The sequence below is a fragment of the Tupaia chinensis genome, unplaced genomic scaffold (assembly GCF_000334495.1).
Source record: "Tupaia chinensis unplaced genomic scaffold, TupChi_1.0 Scaffold000196_1, whole genome shotgun sequence".
Lineage (NCBI taxonomy): Eukaryota > Metazoa > Chordata > Mammalia > Scandentia > Tupaiidae > Tupaia > Tupaia belangeri.
The window spans coordinates 4,026,810-4,046,757 of record NW_006159671.1 but is presented as its reverse complement, the minus strand read 5'-3'; the positions used below and the strand labels follow the sequence as shown (position 1 = coordinate 4,046,757).

The following is a 19,948-nucleotide window of genomic DNA, read 5'->3' as shown; positions in this document are numbered from 1 at the left end:
TCTCCTCCTGGGATTTTAGGCACACACACACAAACCTGGTGTGATTTTCAAGCTGCCAGGTCTAGGACTGGAACTGCAGCAGGCCATGTGAGACTCCAGTACCTTAATCACCGTGCCATCTGCTTATCCCCACATTAACTTTTTATAAGTGTAATATAAACAAATTGAAGAGGTAAATTGTATCCTCATGTATTGGGTAATCAGAAAAGTCCTGATGTAGTTTTCTATGCAAAAAAAAAAAAAAAAAAACACTATATGATGGGAAAACTCCAACGGGGCTTTGGAAATAATTGAATTTCTAAATAATTGAATTTTTAAAAAGTTTCTTTTATCTGCATATCTGCATTGCCTAGAATGATAAAATAGCCAAATATTAATTGTAAATATTTTCTTGATAACTTATACATCACATTGTTCAGTAATAGCAAAGAAAGTCTTAAATAAAAATTGCTTTTATAGCTAAATGTAGTAAAAATATTTCCTTCCTCTTCACAGATCAATATGTACCGCCCTATAAAAATTATATTGAGAGATTTATAGGTCATTTCCCAATTTTTCTTAGACACAAAGTAATTGAGAAAAATAGTGAGAAATCAATTACATGTCAAGAGTTCTCTGTCAAGACTATTTAAGACTTTCTTTGCATGCTGTGATGATGCCTAGGAAATGAATGTAAATTAAGTTAAAAAAATTTCAGGAAAAAATATATTTCAGAAGTAAAAAAAAAAATACTAATAATGTATTGATGTATCTCTCTATATACATATGCTTTATATAGCTACATGTGATACAGAGAAAGAGCATATTATGTGCTATATCTATAAATCCGTGTGTGTGTGCATATATATATATATATATATATTCTAACTCCATATATGCACACAGATGCAAATATATATGCATGTATATGTACAGGTATACCTACATGTATATATATATTTTTAACTTATATTTTACCTAGAAAGTGTTCAAGAAGTGTAATATACAGAAGAATATACTTTCTAAAATTTACCTTGATAAAAAACCTTAAAACTTCAGCACTACACAGGCATTAAGATACTGTAAGGATTTGGAAACTTGTATTCAACAAACAAATAGAAAATGAATGGGGAAAGCAATCTACTTTTTAGACCCACAGAGATGATTTGCATAGGTTTAGGAAAGGTGTACTCTGCTTTTTATCTGAATAAGTGCCTACTTTTAAAGGAGCCTAACACAGTGCAGCAGAAAGATATTGGCTGCAAGGTAAAATGCGAGGTAAAATGATATGTTTTCAGTGATACATTAACAGATCTCCCCATTCTGATCAAACCTTCTACCTCGATGAGGTAAGGAAGATACCAATATATTGGATAGCGTTGCATATCCATTATTTTGTGTAATTCCAGTATTGAGCAAGGCAGATATAATTGTGCTGAATTAATGGGTACACATAAAGAATAAGACAAAATAAATTGCTACAAATAAGTGGTAATGGGCATTTCCAAAAACCGAATGATTACTGTATTAAAAAAGTATTAAAAAGGCTCCTTCAAGGGCCTCTGGGAGAATAAAGGAAGGAAGAGATAGATGGGTTATAGGACAGAGTCAGTAAGAACGAATTTTGTATTCATATATTGCGTATCACGAGACCAAAATATTTTAAATTCCAGTCATATTCTTTTGAAAGTACATCAGAGAAATGATTTAAGACAGTTTGAAAGGAAAATAAAGTGATTTAGAACCTTGGAGGTTTCATTTTAAGTGAAACTAAGGATAAGACAACTAAGCAAGCAATATTTTGACAAATAAATAAGTGAATGTGAAAATATAAATTTCAAAGCAATATAAACAAAGTTGGGTGAATAAGAAATAACTGCTTAGTACAAAGATATAAAAGATCAAACACTTTTAGAATAGCTCAACATGCCCAAGAAGATAAGAGAAAAATATATAGAAACTCTGACATGCAGGATTGAATAAAACTACTTAAAAGACAACAATGTGGCAAAGCCATAGAGGAAAATTTTGCCTTTACTCTGTGTATGTGTATATGTTTTGGGGGGAAAAGGTAGTCACTGGAATTCCATTAGAGTAAAAATATAATTGAGTACACAACTTCTGTACACACATGCATACACACACAAGAAAAATCCCACTAACTTAAAAAATATACAGGGCATGTGTGCTTGTGTGCCCAAAATGCTGACCGGATGGAGACATGGAGGAAAATGGATTATGTCATGGCGAGGCCCTACTCTCTCTCTCCAGAGTATATGTATACTCTGATAATGAAATATATATATATATATAAACAAATATATATACATATATATATTTCATTAAAAATAATATATTTTATCTCAACTTTCAATTCATATATAAGAGGAAACACCAAAAGTAAATAGAAAATAAAATTTAAAGATTGAAACTAAAATCTAAATTTTTATTTCTCAACAGTAACTCTGTCAAGTTCAAGACACTTTTGCAAATGATACTAGCTGTTTCATCCATCCTGAAAGAACTGATGGTTCTGGGAATTTAGCTGTGTCAGTGAAGGCTTTTTTACATTATTAACTAAAGAAGAGTGAGCACCATTAACGATTTAATATATTTTTTTTAATGTGGAAACAAAAGGAAGTAAGAAGGAGCCAAATCAGGTCTGGAAGGAAGATGGATGCCTAATGATTTCCCCTCAAAACTCTCAGAAAACTGCCCTTGTTGAAAGAGAGGAATGAGCAGAAGCAAGGCCGTGATGCAGAGGGACTCTCGGGTGGAACTTAGCCTAGACATTTTTCTGCTACAGCCTTGGCTAACTTTCTTAAAACATTCTGATAGTAAGCACGTATTATTATTCTTTGGCCCTCCATAGAGTCAACAAGTGAAATGCCCGGAGCATCTCGAAATACTGTGGCCATGATCTTTGCTCTTGACCAGTCTGCTTTTGCTTTCACTGGACCCCTTCCATCTCTTAGTAGCCATTGTTTTGATTGTGCTTTGTCTTTAAGAATGCAGTGGTAAAGCCCTGTGTCATCTCTTTACAATTCTTCCAAGGCATGCTTCAAGACCTTGACCCCACTAGTTCAAAATTTCCATTGATATCTCTGTTCTTATCTGCAGCTGACTTGGGCACAGTGGTCTTGATAGCCATTGAGCAGAAAATTTGCTCAATTTTAATTTTTTAGTCAGAGATGTATAAGCTGAACCAATTTAGTTCTCAATCGTATCAGCTATTGTTTCTCTATTAATCAGTTTTGTTCAAAGAGAGTACAATCAAGGTTAAGGTTTACCTCACAAGCTGAAGTGAATGACTTGCTACTACAGTTGTCATCTTTAACACATCCAGTCTTTATACATGTTAGCCCCTTGTAAGCTTTGGGAGGGTCACTGTTCTCATAAACTATTCCTAATGACCTTACCATTCTCTTACTCAAGCTTTCCTATAAATCTATAAATTTATTAAATTGATGTTCTTGCTTTAATTTTAGCAGAATTCATGTTGCTCCAATAGGAGCTGTTTTTAAACTGATGTCTTATCCTTCTTATTTAACAAATAATAAGCAAAAAAAAAATTATTATTATTTTTTTTTGTCATAGGGCATGTGTGCTTGCTGGAGAGAGAGACAGGGACAGAGGGGAAGAAAGTGAAAATTCCTTTCTAGGTAGGGAGAAAGGCCACGCCACAATCCTTTTTCCTCCTTCTTCTCTTGGAATTTGGAGCATGCATGCACTCATGTACACTGTGATTTTCAAGCACCAGGTTCACAACTCAAACTATAGTAAGCCATGTGACCTTAACCACCATACCACCTGCTGGCCAGTATCAAGCCATTTTAAAGTTTGGATCCTGATATACACAAAGCAATAGATAAACTTTTTAAACAATAAAGGAACATAAACATAGATCATATATTAAATGATATTAAAGAATTATTGATTTTATTAGATTAGTAATTGCATCTTTTTTTTAATTTCTGAAGTGTTGATGAATAAAATTATGTTATAGGAGCTTGATGTCTAGTAATTAGGTTAAAATACACCAGTAGAGAGAAGGGATGGCACACAGGAAGAGGAGATCAAGAACGGATAGTGACAAAAGATTGCCATTTATGAAAGTGAATGATGAGCAAAGGGGAATTAATCATACTATGTTCTCTCCTAATTCTTTGATAGTAATCACAATATTAAAAATATTGTAAATATTGAAGATTTCTTAGTTGGATCTATATTCCACATAGTTGATTCAATTCCTGGCCCCAGTGGCTGAAAACATGGTGGGTGTATGATGAATGCTTCAAATCCTGACAGGATGGGATAATGGAGGAGAAAAGATTGCAGTATTACCATTCCCCCTTGGGAGTTCTTTCCTCCTATCTTTCCTTTTTCTCTTATCAAGTGCACATGCTCTCTGGCAATTAAAAAAAAGAAAGAAAACTATACATATTGGGGTTATTTTTGGAAGCTGGGTTAAAGGGATTTACTATAAAGTAACTATAAAAGTGAGAATGAGACCAAGTGCAGTATCAACGATGACTTCTAAATTTTTGTCTTAAGCACATGTGTACATGTCATTGCAATTCACTGAAATAGAAATATATTTGGACTATGCTAATTTGAAAAGTGCTAGTGGGTAAATATCTCTGCTTGAGTATAATACCCAGGTGTGACTAAGGTGAAGGTTTAGAGAAAGTTAAATTCAAAACTAATCAGAATATAGAGGTTATGGAAAGCCAAGCAATTGTTTTGGCTTAATTCACTTAAGAAAATTGTTAAGACACTGAAAGTCAGTGGAAGAAGAAAAAACAGCAGTAATTATCAGAGGAAAAGACAGTTATTTAGCAGTAAAACCAAGAGTGTGTGGCGTCATGAAAATCCACTCCAACCCAACAACAACAATAAATAATAATAAAAGAAGAAAAAAAAAAGAAAGAAAAGAAATGGAAATTAAGCAATTATCAAATAGGTTAATTACCATTAAGATATATGGCAATGTTGGACCAGTAGGTGGCATGGTGGATAAAGGTGCTGGATTCCCACATGGCCAACCACAGTTCAAGTCCTAGATCTGGTGGCTTGCTCTCTCACTTTCTCCCTCTCTCTCTCTCTCTCTCTGTCTCTGTCTGATCAAATTGAAAAAATAATAATAGTAATAAAGTTATCTAAAATAATTAAGAAAAAAAAAGATATATGGCAATGTGAAAACCAAAACACAAAAGACAGAATTAAACAACTCACCACCTGAAAAAGAACAAGTTCTACAGAGTAATAGCAGGAAAAGACACATTGGAGTTGATAGAAAAGGAAAGGAGATATAAAGATTAAAATGTTAAATATAGATTTTTTAAGAAATATTTTCTAAAGTGTTATAAAATAGAAGCAGTAGCTCAACTGGAATTGTTATCAAATTAGGATATTTATAATGAATATAGAAGATACTATATATTTATATTACATATATTTATGATATATATATATATATATATCATGCATGTATATATATAAATGTACATGTATTTTATGATGAGAAGGCTGGTGCTTAACACATTAGTGATATCTTAATCAAAAACCAAATTAGATATCTAACAAGCAGAAAAATTGTCAGGTTAAATATGCTAATGTTGAAGTTTTACATTTAACTTGCCTTAATTCCCCAAAGTGATAAGAATAACGTAGTTCTCCTTGATGAATTTATAATCATGTAAATTGGATTTAAAACTTAATACTAAAATCAGAGTCCTTTTAATTTAATCCAATGAAGAAAGATACTACTGATATTATTAAAATTTGCAACCAGGAAATAGAATGAAAAAAAAATAAGAATTAAAGTGTGTTGATCCACAAATTACAGTATTTCAGCCAGAAAAAATAGTGTTCTTTTTTTTTTCTTTTCAGAAAGTAAATCTCTGAAATTTTGTTTATCTCCTCAGAATAATTATAGGGTCATTAATATTATGAAGGGGGGGCAGCAGCTGGCATAGCAGTTGTAGCACTGAACTCCCACATGGCTGACCACAGTCTGAGTCCCGGATCCAGTGACTCGAAACACATCTGGGCACATGTGCATGTGTGTACAAAATCTCAAGAGGAGAATGGAGGAATAAGGGACTGTGGTGTGGCCAACCCCCTGGAGGGTGATTTTTCACTTTCTCTCTGTCTCTGCCTCTGGTGACACACCCTATAATAAAAATCTTTCTTGAAAAAATTATGAAGGTGCTTTGGAGATATTTACAGATAGCCTACAGTAACTTATCAACCTATGAAAAACATATTTGTAATTTTCAAAATGAAAATTAAATTTTCAAAATTTTAAACTGTGTTCTAGATTTTATTTAGGTAGCTTTTGATGGGATGCCTGCATTTAATGATTGACAGCTAATTTTGTATTATAGGCTAATAAGAAAACATGTGCCCTTGCTTGCTGTATTAAATAGAAGACAATATCGCCATTTGTGGAGAATTACTGGAGTACCACCAGTAATAAAATAACATTTTTATGTACTTATAATTTACTACAGATATTAAAAGCTTTGCTCCAATTAATCCCTGACCCTGTCCAAGTAGATATATTTACATTTGTTTGAAGGGGGCAATTTATTAGTAGGAATTAGTCTCTCTTCCTAATGATGAATATTAATTATGTGTGTTTATACTAAAGCATGATCCCTTCTCAAAAACCACTACTTACAGATTTTTTTTTTCTGTATTGCAAACATTTTAGACTTATGGCATCTACTTTCGAGAAGTTACGGTTAGCACTCATGAATTAGTAATTATCTTTTTGCCCCTTGAAAGTGAATACATGATGAATTTTTCACTACATAGTTGATCTCAGCATTTTATCTCTTGTACCTAAGTACCTAGATGAAGACAAAGCATGCACACATCCATTAATTTTAATTACCTGATAGCTACGATGTACCTATTACCATGCCAGGTCTTGTATAAAGTCGTAAAGATCAAAATAGACATAGATCCTCTCTTTTACAACTTTCTACCCAGTAGAAACAAACCCACAAAATGGTATCAACATAAAAATGTGCTATAAACTGGAATGAATTCTATGACATGAAGGATGCATCTACTATAGGAAAAGAAAATGATGGTAGTGGCTGGTTTGTATCGAGGTGGGAGCAGATATCTGTAAAGCAGACAGAAGACAGGTCTTATACTAAACTTAACAAGAATGGTTAGGATGTTTTGAAGTGTAGCTTGGATTTAACTCAGCATTGTACCAACTGATCATCTATATATATAACACTAAACTCAGTAGAGAGAATAAAATGTGATATTGCATAAATCCTATGTCTTTCATTTATTTCTTCATTTTTAATCGCCGGAGGGCACATATGTCACGAGAGAAACAGGGAGACAGAGAGACAGCAGCAGAAGAAAGCACTCCCCCATGAAGTATCATGCCACAATCCTTTCTCCATTTCTCCATCCCTTTGGGTTTGGAAGCATTTACACACAAATGCCTAGCATGATTTTTTAAGTCATGAGAGCCAGGATTTGAACCTCGGTCAGTCATGTGGGATCCAGCAACCTTAATCACTGGGAGACAGGGCCAGACTAGCACGTCTTTAAGGATTTTATATCAATGGCAGTTAGGAATCATTGAATATTTGTAATCAACTAGAGACATATGACCAGGCAGCTTTTATAAGGGAATCCATTTTTCAGTATTTGTGGGTTTGAATAAGTAGATAATGTCAGTTTGTCTTTCTAGAAAGCAGAATCTCCAAGTGACTTATATTAAGATCTTCCATAGAAGAGGATAAAGTGGTAAAGGCACATAAAATGGAATATTTTGATGAGGAGTGAGCTTTTCCTAAAAGTATTCATTGCCTGTTTATAGAAAAGAGATGCTTCTCGTGGCTTGAATCACCATTTTTAAAAGTACTTATTGGGAGGGGAAGGCCAGATGACGGTTAAGGTGCTGGACTCCCACATGGCAGACTGCAGTTCAAGTCCCAGAACTGGAGGCTTGCTTTCTTGTTTTCTCTCTCCCTTTCTCTCTCTCTGTCTCTCTCTGGTAATCACATATGTCATATCATAAATTAAAATGAGTAACAACAGATAAAAATTAAATTATTATATTTTAAAAGTATTTAAGTTGTCAGCATTTATGAAAGCATTTTTTTTTGGGGGGGGGAGAGGATTTTGCTATAGGGTGTGTACGCTTGCCAGACAGATAGAGACAGACAGAAAGCAAGAAATCACCCCGTAGGGGGGAAGGCCACGCCACAGTCCCTTCTCCTCCATTCTCCTCTTGGGATCTTGGGCACGAACGCACATGCGCCCGGCGTGAGTTTTAAGCCACCGGGTCCGGGATGTGAACTGCAGTCGACTATGTGGGAATCCAGTGACATAGCCATTACGCTAACTGCTGGTCCCTATGAAAGCATTTTTTTATAATAGGTTTCAAAGAACCCTGTTTCCATGAGATGGCCTTTGGTGACTAAATTAATTTGGTAGTTTCTATATATTCATCCACTCTTTAGAATGTATTAATACATTAAAGATTGGGAAGGATCCTGCAGTAAAGAAATTCGTTCACCTTTTTTAAAGGCAGTGCTATCTCCAAGGGATTTTATTCATTTAATGCCCGTTAATGTAACTGAGACCTGTATCCCTTAAAACATGCTGAGAAATCTGATTTTGACTCTAAAGAATTATTTACTTCCTTTTGCATTTTCAATTAGCCATTCAATTTTATGAAAGGGCAACTTTTGTACTTTTTTGACAAAAGAAAAATGCCTGTGCTACTATGAATGGAGGCTTAAGCCGTATCTTCAGTAACAGTCCCTTAGAAAGACCTCTGCAAAAACCTCTGACCAGGAACGGAAGTCCAGCCCTGTGAATCTGCAGTTTCCTGCCTCTTCGGAGGCAGGTCTCTATGGTCACAAACCCAAATCCCCTAGCACTACCAATTAGAAACTGCACTCTATTCAGCTCTGTTTGTAGTCTGAGCTTTGGGCTGAAAGATTTTTAAGACTCTTCTCTGGGAAATTTTTTAAGTTTTAAAGGAGAGTGAAGCATTTGCAAAGAAAATGAGGCAATGACCCAGAAGCAGACTGTTGGTGACCCAGTTTATAAGAAAAGAAGAACACACTCCGTTTAAGGTCTGATTTTTCTCAAGGCTGGATTAAGTGGGGTCTGTGTGTGTTTGTGTGTGGGAGGGAGAGGTAGTACTGAAGAATAAAGGCACTGAAAGAACAGAAAGAAATTGTCAGAAGATGCCAAAAAATTAAGTGTGTGTTTGTGAGAGAGAGGAAGGGAGAGTGAGAAAGGTTCTTATTTAATACTCACAGGAGACTTGAATCATCATCAACATCAAAATTAATAGGCTGAACTATTCAAAAATGTATCTAAATATACAGCTAATTGTCAGAGAAAAAGTGGTAATTTCTCTTTACCCTCGAATCTGAAAACAACTGCAATATTTTAATAAGTAAAAGTACTTTTGAACTAATCCCATGTAATTAATCAAAATCAGTGCATTTTGGTCTTACAATCTATATTCTTACAGAGACATTCAGAAATGTACTATTGTCTGCTTTGTTTTCATTAAGTACACCAAATATATGTGCTTCTTTTCCAGAGAATAAACTATTGTGAAAAGGATAAAAATAATATCTTCTGAATATATTTCTCAAAGTCTTTTGGCAATTATACTATTTCTTTCAATGTTCCTATTAAAGAAAAGAAAAGCGGCTCCCAGAATGCAAAATGTGTTGAAAGTTATGATCCAGAGTCACCACTGACATTGTTTTTATTCCAATATTGATAACAAAAAGCATCAGAAACTCATTTCCCACAAAGTTTACTATGTGCAAAACTCTCTGGAATTACTGGCCCTTGTGTTGCAGAGCATTAGGATGGTCCCTGGCTAAGGGGCACTTAGAGCATTCCAAAGTCCCACCTTCAAGACAGACAATACTCCTCAAGTACTGTCCAATCATCGTGCACTGTGATGAGGGACGATGGGACGGGAGAACGCAAATAGTCTGCTTCATTTTCTTGGTGAACCTGAAGTTTCCAACTCAATGTGACCAAAACAATTCAAAGGAAGTTCTATCACAGAAAGAGAGAAAAAGGCTCAATGTTAACAGGTCCTAACACAGAAATAAAACCCAGGTTAATCCTGAGGTTTGAATACAACGGAGTAAATGTAAAAAGTTATCACATACTAAAATAATCTAGTTGATTTTGGGTTTTTTTTGTGTTGTTTTTTGTTTTTTTTAGTTGCTATAGGGTGTGTGTGTAAGAGACAGAGAGAGAGAGAGAGAAAGAAACAGAGAGAGGGAAAGTGAGAAATCACCCCTGAGGAGAGATAGCCTAATCCCTTCTTCTCTATTCTCCTCTTGGGATTTTACACTTATACACTCACCTGCTGTGATTTTTCAAGCTTCTGGGTCTAGGACTTGAACCACACGGTCAGCCATGTGGTCCCAGTCACTTAACCTCCAAGTCACCTACTAGCCCCAAATAGTATTTAAGCATCAGATGCTTTAACAAAGTCATACGGAACCTAGTCAAATGAAAAGGAAAATAAAATTCTGTAATTATAGATCAATATCAAAATAAGCAATGAAGAGTTCTAAGAGACACCAGGTAAGCTGCCATTCAGCATTACATTTAATTGTTTAAAAAAGACGGGGAAGGGGATTAAAATTTCATCCTAAATCCAAAGTTAGACCCTCTACTTTAATCATTAACTATGCCCAAACCTTAGCTTTTGAGTCAATGAATCACGTCTGAGTAAAACCTGAATGAATTAGGCTTTAGTTAGAAATGCTTTGTCAATACCGGAGGTAATAAGCACTTGTGAGCTTGTCTGCCCCTTTAGTGTCATGAGTTGTATAAATGATTAATTGGTGCTAATTGATATAATAGCTGTGGAGCCCTGCAGGAAGTGGAGCACTTATATCATAGAATATGCTTTGGAAGCACAAAAAGGAAACAAATCAACTCAAGGACACTGACTGATGTTTACCTTAAAATCACATCTATCCTCCAACAGGAAAAAAAAAAAAAGAAGAAAACACATTTTAAACACACACATACAAAAAATATATTAAAATGACCCCTTAGTATTTAGGAACATGCATGCTATCTTGGTTGGGCTCTACATTAAAAATGGTAGATATAAAGACAAAGGGTCTTCATAGATTTATTACAAAAACGTACCTAAGGAGTAGATGATGTTGGCCTTGTTAGTTTCTGAATATCTCTCTTATATACCTGGATCCTACCCACTTCTTTCCTATTTAAATTCAAGATTTTACTTTAGAGATACTCAATATGTCACAAAAATGTAACATATAGAATGTCCTAGAGGCCTTTCCAAAATACACAATTATTGCTTAGAAGGAGTGTGTGTGTGTAACATACCAGAGACTCTGCAGATCAAATTTGCTAATTGTGAGAAAACAGAAAAATAAAAAAGTGCTGCACTAACATGTAATAGTTTTCTCTCTCCAGTTTCACTCACATCAAACTAAATTCCAATTCCTTTGCATCAGCTTAAAGGACTTTCAATCTGATCCCACCTATGATAACATCCATATTTTTCATGCTATAGTCATTTGAACACAATTTTATTTCCAATTGAAAGCTAATATTTTGAACAGGTTGTTTCTTTTCAGAGTTAAAGTTAGGTCTGCACAAACACAATATTGAAACTGCTGTGGAATTAGGATGGTCAAGTAAGCAGGCTGGGTGGTTATACAATGGTAAAATACAGTAAGTAAATTAAAAAAATAAATATATTAAATAAGCCCACTCCAAGTCCTCTTAACTAAGCCCACACCATGTCCTCTGCGATTATATAAGGAACTCAATTTCTTTATATTCTGGAAACGAAATACGACATCACTTCCAGTGGTATCTAACACTCTTCCCCATGAAGCATTTAACCCATTGGCACTATTGAAAGAAATACATAATGAGCAAAGATCCATACAGGGAAGATCAGTGTTTGGAACAAAGCAGGAAAGGAGAGACAAACATAAAGAAGCAAGACACTCAGTACTGTCCTGGTTGAGACAGGAATAACTCAACCAGCAACTGTCCCAGGGAGAAGAGGCTTGAATAATGATGGAAGCATCATAGTCATGGACATTGACAGGAGAGAAGGCTACTAGTGTGGAAAAATCTTTGTCTACTTTCTGTTTCTTTTCTTTCTTCCATGAGAGAGAAGGGAGAGGGAGAGGCAGACAAGTACTCCTAACAGAGTCTTGGTGCCGTGATGCACACCAGCTTCAGCCAGCCCCAGATCATAGGCGTCTCACACTGGCTATGTTCAAAGCCTCCCTTTTTGCCCACTTTCCTTAATTTTCCCCTAAGCCTTTCCTCTCTGTGTTTTCTACATCTAGTTTGTCTCAGGTAGGGAGTGTGAGAAAGGAATTGGCCATGTCCCGTTGTCTCATCATCTCATCTTCAACCTATTTCCCCTCAGGCATCTATCATGACTCAAGGAGAGGAAGGACAAGTGAAAATGCCTGGGAAGACTCATTAGAAGACTAACGAGCTCTGCCCTTAATGACTTCGAGGCATACCCTAGTGACTAAAACGCTGTGATTTGGAGTTGATTATGCTTTTACAGTACCTTGGTCACATGTGTTTATCTTTCCTCTTATTGTCCGGTTCTTTATTTGTCAGGTTGTAGTTCCTGAGTATCAATTTCCATGAGGATTAAATGTGGAAAATGATTCATAATGTTTGGTAGATGAAAATAACAAGTGTGTTATGATTATTATCTTTACAAAAGGAAGAAGAGGTGTGGATGCCACAATTAGACATCCTGAAATATATAGAATGGTAATTTGTGATCATAATTATGACTTTCTAAAGACTTAACATACTAAAGGTCTCCAAAAAGTTCAAGAAAAATGCGTATTGTGAAAAAGCTATGTATGGGATTTTTATTTTGTTTGACGCCAAATTAAACTCACATTTAATCCCATTTTCCCATGACATTTTTTTGAAGTTCCCACTCCTGACTTACCTCTGGCCAAGTGTGTGAAGGTATGAAACCCACAATGTTTTAAGAAGTCACAACTATGGTCAGACTATCAAAACCCATCATTTCATGGTAATGAATAATAAGAAGAGTGACACAGGGGGCTGGGATTAAAATAAAACTGGAAAGAGAACTCCAATCTGTCTCGTTTGAATATTCTCTATTTGAATTTGTATAACAGAGTAGCCTTGCAGTTGACAAATGAGTTTCACTTTTCATACTCAGATAAATAAATCAGATTGTCTCTGTTAAAGGAAACTGCATCTAAATGGTGCACCTCTGAAGAAGGCCAGCAGGACTGCAGCTATTTGAAATTAAGAAAGGCTTCTAACAAGAACACGCTGAACAACTGCTGTGTCATGGGGAGATGTGCTGAGGAATGGTTAGAGAAACCAGGACTGAGTATTTGAGGTTAAAACAGGAATCAGGATAATGATTCAGGGGAAAGCAATTGACTCTGATCGAGTGTAGTGATGAATGATTTGCATCTGCTTGTATCTTGTACCTGTAAATACTGAGGACATGTCGAGTTTTTCGAGATAGTTTGATGGTACCTAATAGTTGTATCTCTGTAACTTACAGAAATAAACTCCCCTCTTCTCCAGCCTTTGCTTCTCATTTCATTGACAGACTTAGTTGGCTGCTAACAGCTCCACCAAGTTAAAGGTAAATCAAATGTTTTTGTTTTTGCTAAAGTACATAAAACTTTTCAATGTATAATATTTGCATTTCTGACAGCAGAAGCTATGTTTCTGTGACAGCCTCGTTTAAAAATCTTCAATACCAACAGAAGAACATTTAAGAAAGAGAAAAAAAAAACTCTTTTCAAGGACACTTTCATTGTGCTTGTTTCATAACCCTCAGCATACTCATAAGGCTTGTAAACTATAGTCTATTCAGAGTTAAATGTTTGCCACTGAATGATTTTGAGGTCGCGATGTGAAAATGTCAGGAATAGATCAAATGCAGCCTGTTTAGATCCTACAGATGGACGAAGAGTGTCTGTAAATGACATGATAATCCAGGCCAGACTTTCATACTCAGTGGCCCGCCATACATTCCCTGTTCGCTTTAATTTCTAAAAGCTGCTTTTCAGTATCTCATAAATAGTGGAATCATTTCCCTTGGCCAGAACTATACTATCAGTTCCTTCCACCGCAGATCCTCTACCAAAGAAACTGAAAGAGTTAATGGACAAATGTAGAAACAATGTTGCTCTGCCTTGGTAAAAAATAGCATTTTTATTGTTTACAGTACATTTCTGAAAAATATTGAGCTTCATTTCCTAAACTCTTTCTAAGGGATTCTACATAAGGGATTCAAGCAGAGAAAGAGAAGTAATTTTTTTCAACTTGATGCCTTAGACTCTGACAGAATGAACTCTTTCCAAATGAACTCTTGCCTATAAAGGAAAGCAACCAGCATGCTTCACCAGTGCTTAAATTCTCATGAGGATGCACAATCCTTATAGCTGGGCTATGCATTTTTGTATTAATCACATCATATCACCATGAGTGACCAATGCAAGAGACTAGTAGTCATGACTTGTACTGCAACATGCAGGTGGTTAAAACTGTTTTTTAAAAATAACATAATACACTGGGCTAGCAGGTGGCATGGTGGTTAAGGCACGGGATACCACATGGCTAATTCCGTGGTTTGCGTTTGGGACCAGGCAGCTTAAAAAAACATACCTGTATGCATCCATGCCAAAAATCCCAAGAGGAGAATGGAAAAGGGATTAGAGCATGCCATCTACCTTGTGGGGGGTGATTTCTCACTTTCCCTCTCTATCTCTCTCTCTCTCAGGCAAGTGCATGCACCCTACGGAAAAATCTAAAAATAAATTACATGTATTTATAATTTTATATATCACCTATAAATAAAATACAAATGTATAAACTTATTAAAAACATATTTATAAATTTATATATATTTAAATTATATATAATATCAATAAAATATATAAATATACAAATTAAAATTAAAATATTATCATAAAAATCATGTTATATACTAAAATATTTATCAGTTGGCACAAAATAATGGAATCGATCAGCTCAATTTCTGAAAACACTTCTAATATCAAGAAAAATTAATTTGAGAACGAGACCCTTTTTCTATATCAGTATCTGTCTAACATTCTCATTTAAGGATAAATTAAACTCCAAATCATTCGTAATATAAATAAGCAGGGATATCAATACAACCTTTCACTGTCCTAATGCCTCCCCTGACGTCAGCTTTTTGAAGGAAGCTTGATGTAGAAAAAAATGTATTACAAAATCTTTATTTTGCATTGTTTAAAAAATATGAATAACATTTCCACTTTTAAATAATGCTTTATGTCTCACATCTCTAAGGCCTATGTTTGAAGGTATTTCATTGGAATCAGTGTTAATGTTCTACAAAGTAATAATTCAGGTTTTTAACAAACGCCAAGTCCATTGAATCTTTACCTACTTAGAGAGCATGGGTATGACCTCAATTAAAGCCATACTGTTATCTCTATGCCTCATTGACCTGTGAGTACTGGCTACCAGGATCCTGAGGTAGAGCAAAGTCGTTAGTCTAAATGTGTTGTCTGATAAAATGAGCATTATAACTAATGTCTGTACCAAAAGAGATTCTTATTTGAGAATTAAGATATGTCAAGTTTCAAAATCCAAAGCCTTGAAATCTTAAGTGAATTAGCATGTATTAACTCATTCAATAAACACCATTGAAACTCACTATGGGCCCAAGCATGAGCTAAAACAGTGGTTGACACTGGTATTCCACAGGCTGAGGTCACATGGAAGCCCAGGTTTGCTTCCGGGTACATCCTAAAAGCTGGGCACCTTGCATGTAGTGCCAGCAACCCAGGGGGAGTGGGGAGGTGCGGTGGGCACAGGGGAATCATGATATAGGCCCTGTCTAAACAAGCAAGCAAACAAAGACCCTCACTAGAAATGATCACTGATATATGAAGGATTTTTGTGAAATGCTAAAGGTATAATTGAGGATCTTTTTTCTATTGTGTTTTCCTATTATCTTCACATTGTTTATATGCTATAAAAAATATTTGCCTTTTGAAAAATTAAACTTTAACTTAAAAGAAACTTCTTTGACCTCCAATTCTGAGTAGCTAGTGCAATGTTAAGCATAGTGTACAGCGACTTGGGATCTGGAGAACAATTAGATTCCTTAGACTGAAAAACAAATATAAGGCAACATGTAATAAAAGTGAATTCTGGAAGGATGCTTCCTGCATAGCAAGATATTGATAGGAAGGAGGCAAAGGAAAACTTATCAGGGGATAACCTGTCAAAGGTGATTTTTAGAGACTATGTGATGAAATATCACATATGAATCTATGTAGAACAATTTAAGAGAAGACTTTCACATTAAGATTGTTATATGGTTAAAGAAACAAGGTAGGATACAAAAGTGCGTGTGTGTGTGTATCAGCATTTTTTTTTTTTTTTTGGAGAGGTTTTTGCTATAGGGCACGTGTGCTCACCAGACAGAGAGAGACAGAGAGACAGAAAGTGAGAAATCACCCCCCAGGGGGGTGGCCATGCTGCAATCCCTTCTCCTCCATTCTCCCCTCGGGATCTTGGGCACGCACACACACATGCCTGGGGTGAGTTTTAAGCCACCAGGTCTGGGACTTGAACCGCAGTTGGCTACATGGGAGTTCAGCAACATAGCCATTATGCTAACTGCTGGTCCCAGCAAAGTATTTTTTGAGTGCAAAAAATGGGAGTAGGAAGATTAAATGTTTTTAAGTATCTTTATTGATTTCTTCATACTATCAATAGAGAATATCTTTATTATGTATATCTTGTTTTAAACTATTATGGCCATTCTGAGTAGCATCAATACTAAACATCTAATTTGAAACACCAAGCTTATTACCAAAAGTATGATTGTATATTTAATTTTACACTGTTTCCCAGCTAATTATTTAAGTGTCAATACAGGTCATTTTAGGATGGGCAAGAAGATTAAAAGGTCCTCTCAAATGCAGACAACCTGACAATTGATCCATCTATTGACACATAGTTTACTGAGCACATGAGTCAGGCTTTTGGCAATAAGCTATGCAGTATGCTCGATGCCTCAGACTCAGACCTTGCCCTCCGAGGCTTTCAGACTACCAGAGAAGCCTGCGTGGTGCCCACACATCCAGTACTTATTTATGAATATAGATTTAGGCTCCATGAACATATGCATGTATTTATATAATTAGATGACTAAACCATTTTTTTCCTAGTTTTAGGATGAGAAACCAAAAAATTAGCAATCTGAGACAGAGACTTGCTTAAAAAAAATTAGTGTCTAAAATTAGTTTCATAAAATCATGGAAATATTTATGCCAAATCCCTGTTTTTGATACAAGGTGTTATAAATTCTGTTATGAGATTAAAGTCATAAAAAATAAAGAAGATAGTCCCTCCTGTGAAAACCCTAGGAATAAGTTGTTCTATAGTTTTCTACCATAATCCTCTACCTAGTGTGTTTTCTACAGTTAACATGCCATACTACTAAAATCAGCTATTTCTACCTATTATAAAACCACCTGGGGGGACCAGCAGTTGGTGTAATGACTATGTCACTGGACTCCCACGTAGTCGACCGGGGTTCGAGTCCTGGACCCAGTGGCTTAGACTCATGCCGGGTGCATGTTCGTGTGTGCCCAAGATCCCAAGAGGAGAAGGAATTGTGGCGTGACCATCCCCACTGGGGGGTGATTTCTTGCTTTCTGTCTCTCTGTCTCTATCTTTCTGGTGAGTGCACGCATCCTATAGCAAAACCTTCTAAGAAAAAAAAAAAAAAACCCACACCTGGGCAGTTACTGACAAATGTTAAGCTACTCAAAACAGCTTTCTCTTTCTTTCTGCATTGACTAATTTCTTCCATTTTTGTGACACATATATCTATAAATCTATATCTATAATTCCAATATTGAGCTTAAAGTAAAATATGCAGAACTACAAAACATTGCTAGCATCATTCCTATATGCACATGTTTCATGACTTAGAGTCTTGAAGTCATTGCTTTTCAGGTACTCAATGGCCCTGGCCTTTTGAAACGGAAATCTGAATAGAAAAAGAGAGGCACCATCTGTTTTGAATTGCAAAGCAGCTGCTCCCTCATTGTGATCTGCTTCACTGGTACCAGAGTTATTAAACTTGTAATTCCAAATACATTTTCTCTTAATTAAACTAAATGTGGTGGCTTCTGTGAGGTTGTGTCATTACTCTGAAACGTAAGGTGGAAAATGACGAATTGATTCATAAAGTTGGTATACCATAATTCTACCAGGTTCATGACCAAGTTTCCTTCCTGAGTGCTATGTTTATGTTTTTGTTTTCTTCCCTAAGGACATTGCCTTAGAAACTGTTAGCCTAGCTTCTTTATATTCCTCTGGTATCATCATATACATTTATTTTGCTGTGAAGGAGTCTGTTTTCTTGAAAGGTTATACCAAATGGCAATGCCAATTTACAGAGACATTGAAGTACAGAAACATATGCAGGGAATTAAAAACATGCTGTCTCCTTTCAACATTGTCAAACTTTCCTTTAAAGCTAACCATGGTCAGGAATTACCCAACAACTTCCCCTCATCCAGATTTGATGGCAGCCCTGGAAAAACCAGGAGATAGTGTTTGCCATAATCCTCAACTCGGATATCAGTTTAAGGACCTGCAATTCCAGTAATCAGAGGAGACTATATTAAGTAATAAACCACAACTTCAGAAACCAAAGTTTAGATGTATAGTTCAAAACATGAGTCTTTATAAGGACTCTCTTGTATTTCTTCTTCATTATGGTATTACGGAAAGTAAGTTCTGCTTTTTTGTTACCACTGTCACATCTTAAAACCATATTTGGGGACCAGCAGTTAGCGTAATGGCTATGTCGCTGGACTCCCACGTAGTCAACCGTGGTTCGAGTCCCGGACCCGGTGGCTTAAACTCACGCCGGGCGCGTGTGCGAGCGTGCCCAAGATCCCGAGAGGAGAATGGAGGAGAAGGGATTGCGGCGTGGCCATCCCCCCTGGGGGGTGATTTCCTGCTTTCTGTCTCTCTGTCTCTGTCTGTCTGGCGAGCGCACGCGCCCTATAGCAAAAACCTCTCAAAAAAAAAAAAAAAACCATATTTGTACTGGGTAACCTACTTTTTACCATTATTTATTAGGGATCTGTACAGGAAAACGAATAAGAAATTCTCCAGGATAACATGTTCTTAGAGTCCAGAATCTATACCCAATTTATCTGGAAACCTAAAGTACTAACCAGCAAATTATATCTCATTTCTTCAACAACAACAGAAGCAATTCTTTTGAGTAACTTCTGTATATAGAGACTTTTAGTAGCAGAAAACTTGTGAATCCCACAAATACGTAGGAGAAAACTGGAGGCAATAATACAATTCATAAAATGCTACCTATTAAATCATTGCTCCTGGCATGAAGGTGGCTTTTAACTGAAATCCACAAGAAGAAGAAAGAAGCTTGTTTTATATTGTTAATTCAAGATTTTTCAAGCTTATTTCACAACACATCCAATACATCATATTTTTATCCTTTTTAGACCATATGGATTACTATATATACACACATACATATATATGTATATATATATACACACACAGACACATATATCCTTATCGTAGTACAGTTCTCTTTTTTCCCACTTGCCATTAAAATTCAAACAATTCTTATTGTGGTTCAAGGGACGGAGTTGTGTTCAGGAGGACAACTTGCATATGTGGTTCTACTGTGATTGGGTTTAACAATACTGCCACTATAACAAGTACTTAACTCTTCAGAGAACAACTAGTAAAATATAATTAATTGTTTTATCAGATATGAATTCATATATATTATGGTGTTTTTTTTATTATTTGTCTTTTTTTGAGTTTTGTTTGTTTGTTTTGTGCTACAGGGCATGTG

General features: G+C 35.7%; 1 protein-coding gene across 1 annotated transcript in view; it reads left to right on the top strand.

The window, feature by feature from the left end:
* The first annotated feature begins 1,250 nt into the window (after positions 1-1,250).
* Positions 1,251-19,948, top strand: part of LOC106734717 (uncharacterized) — a 70,155-nt gene continuing 51,457 nt past the window's right edge. The window contains exons 1-4 of the mRNA XM_014587208.1: positions 1,251-1,257; positions 2,852-2,996; positions 13,935-14,067; positions 17,051-17,176. Of these exons, the coding sequence (XP_014442694.1) occupies positions 1,251-1,257; positions 2,852-2,996; positions 13,935-14,067; positions 17,051-17,176 (411 nt within the window). The remainder of the gene's footprint in view (positions 1,258-2,851; positions 2,997-13,934; positions 14,068-17,050; positions 17,177-19,948) is intronic.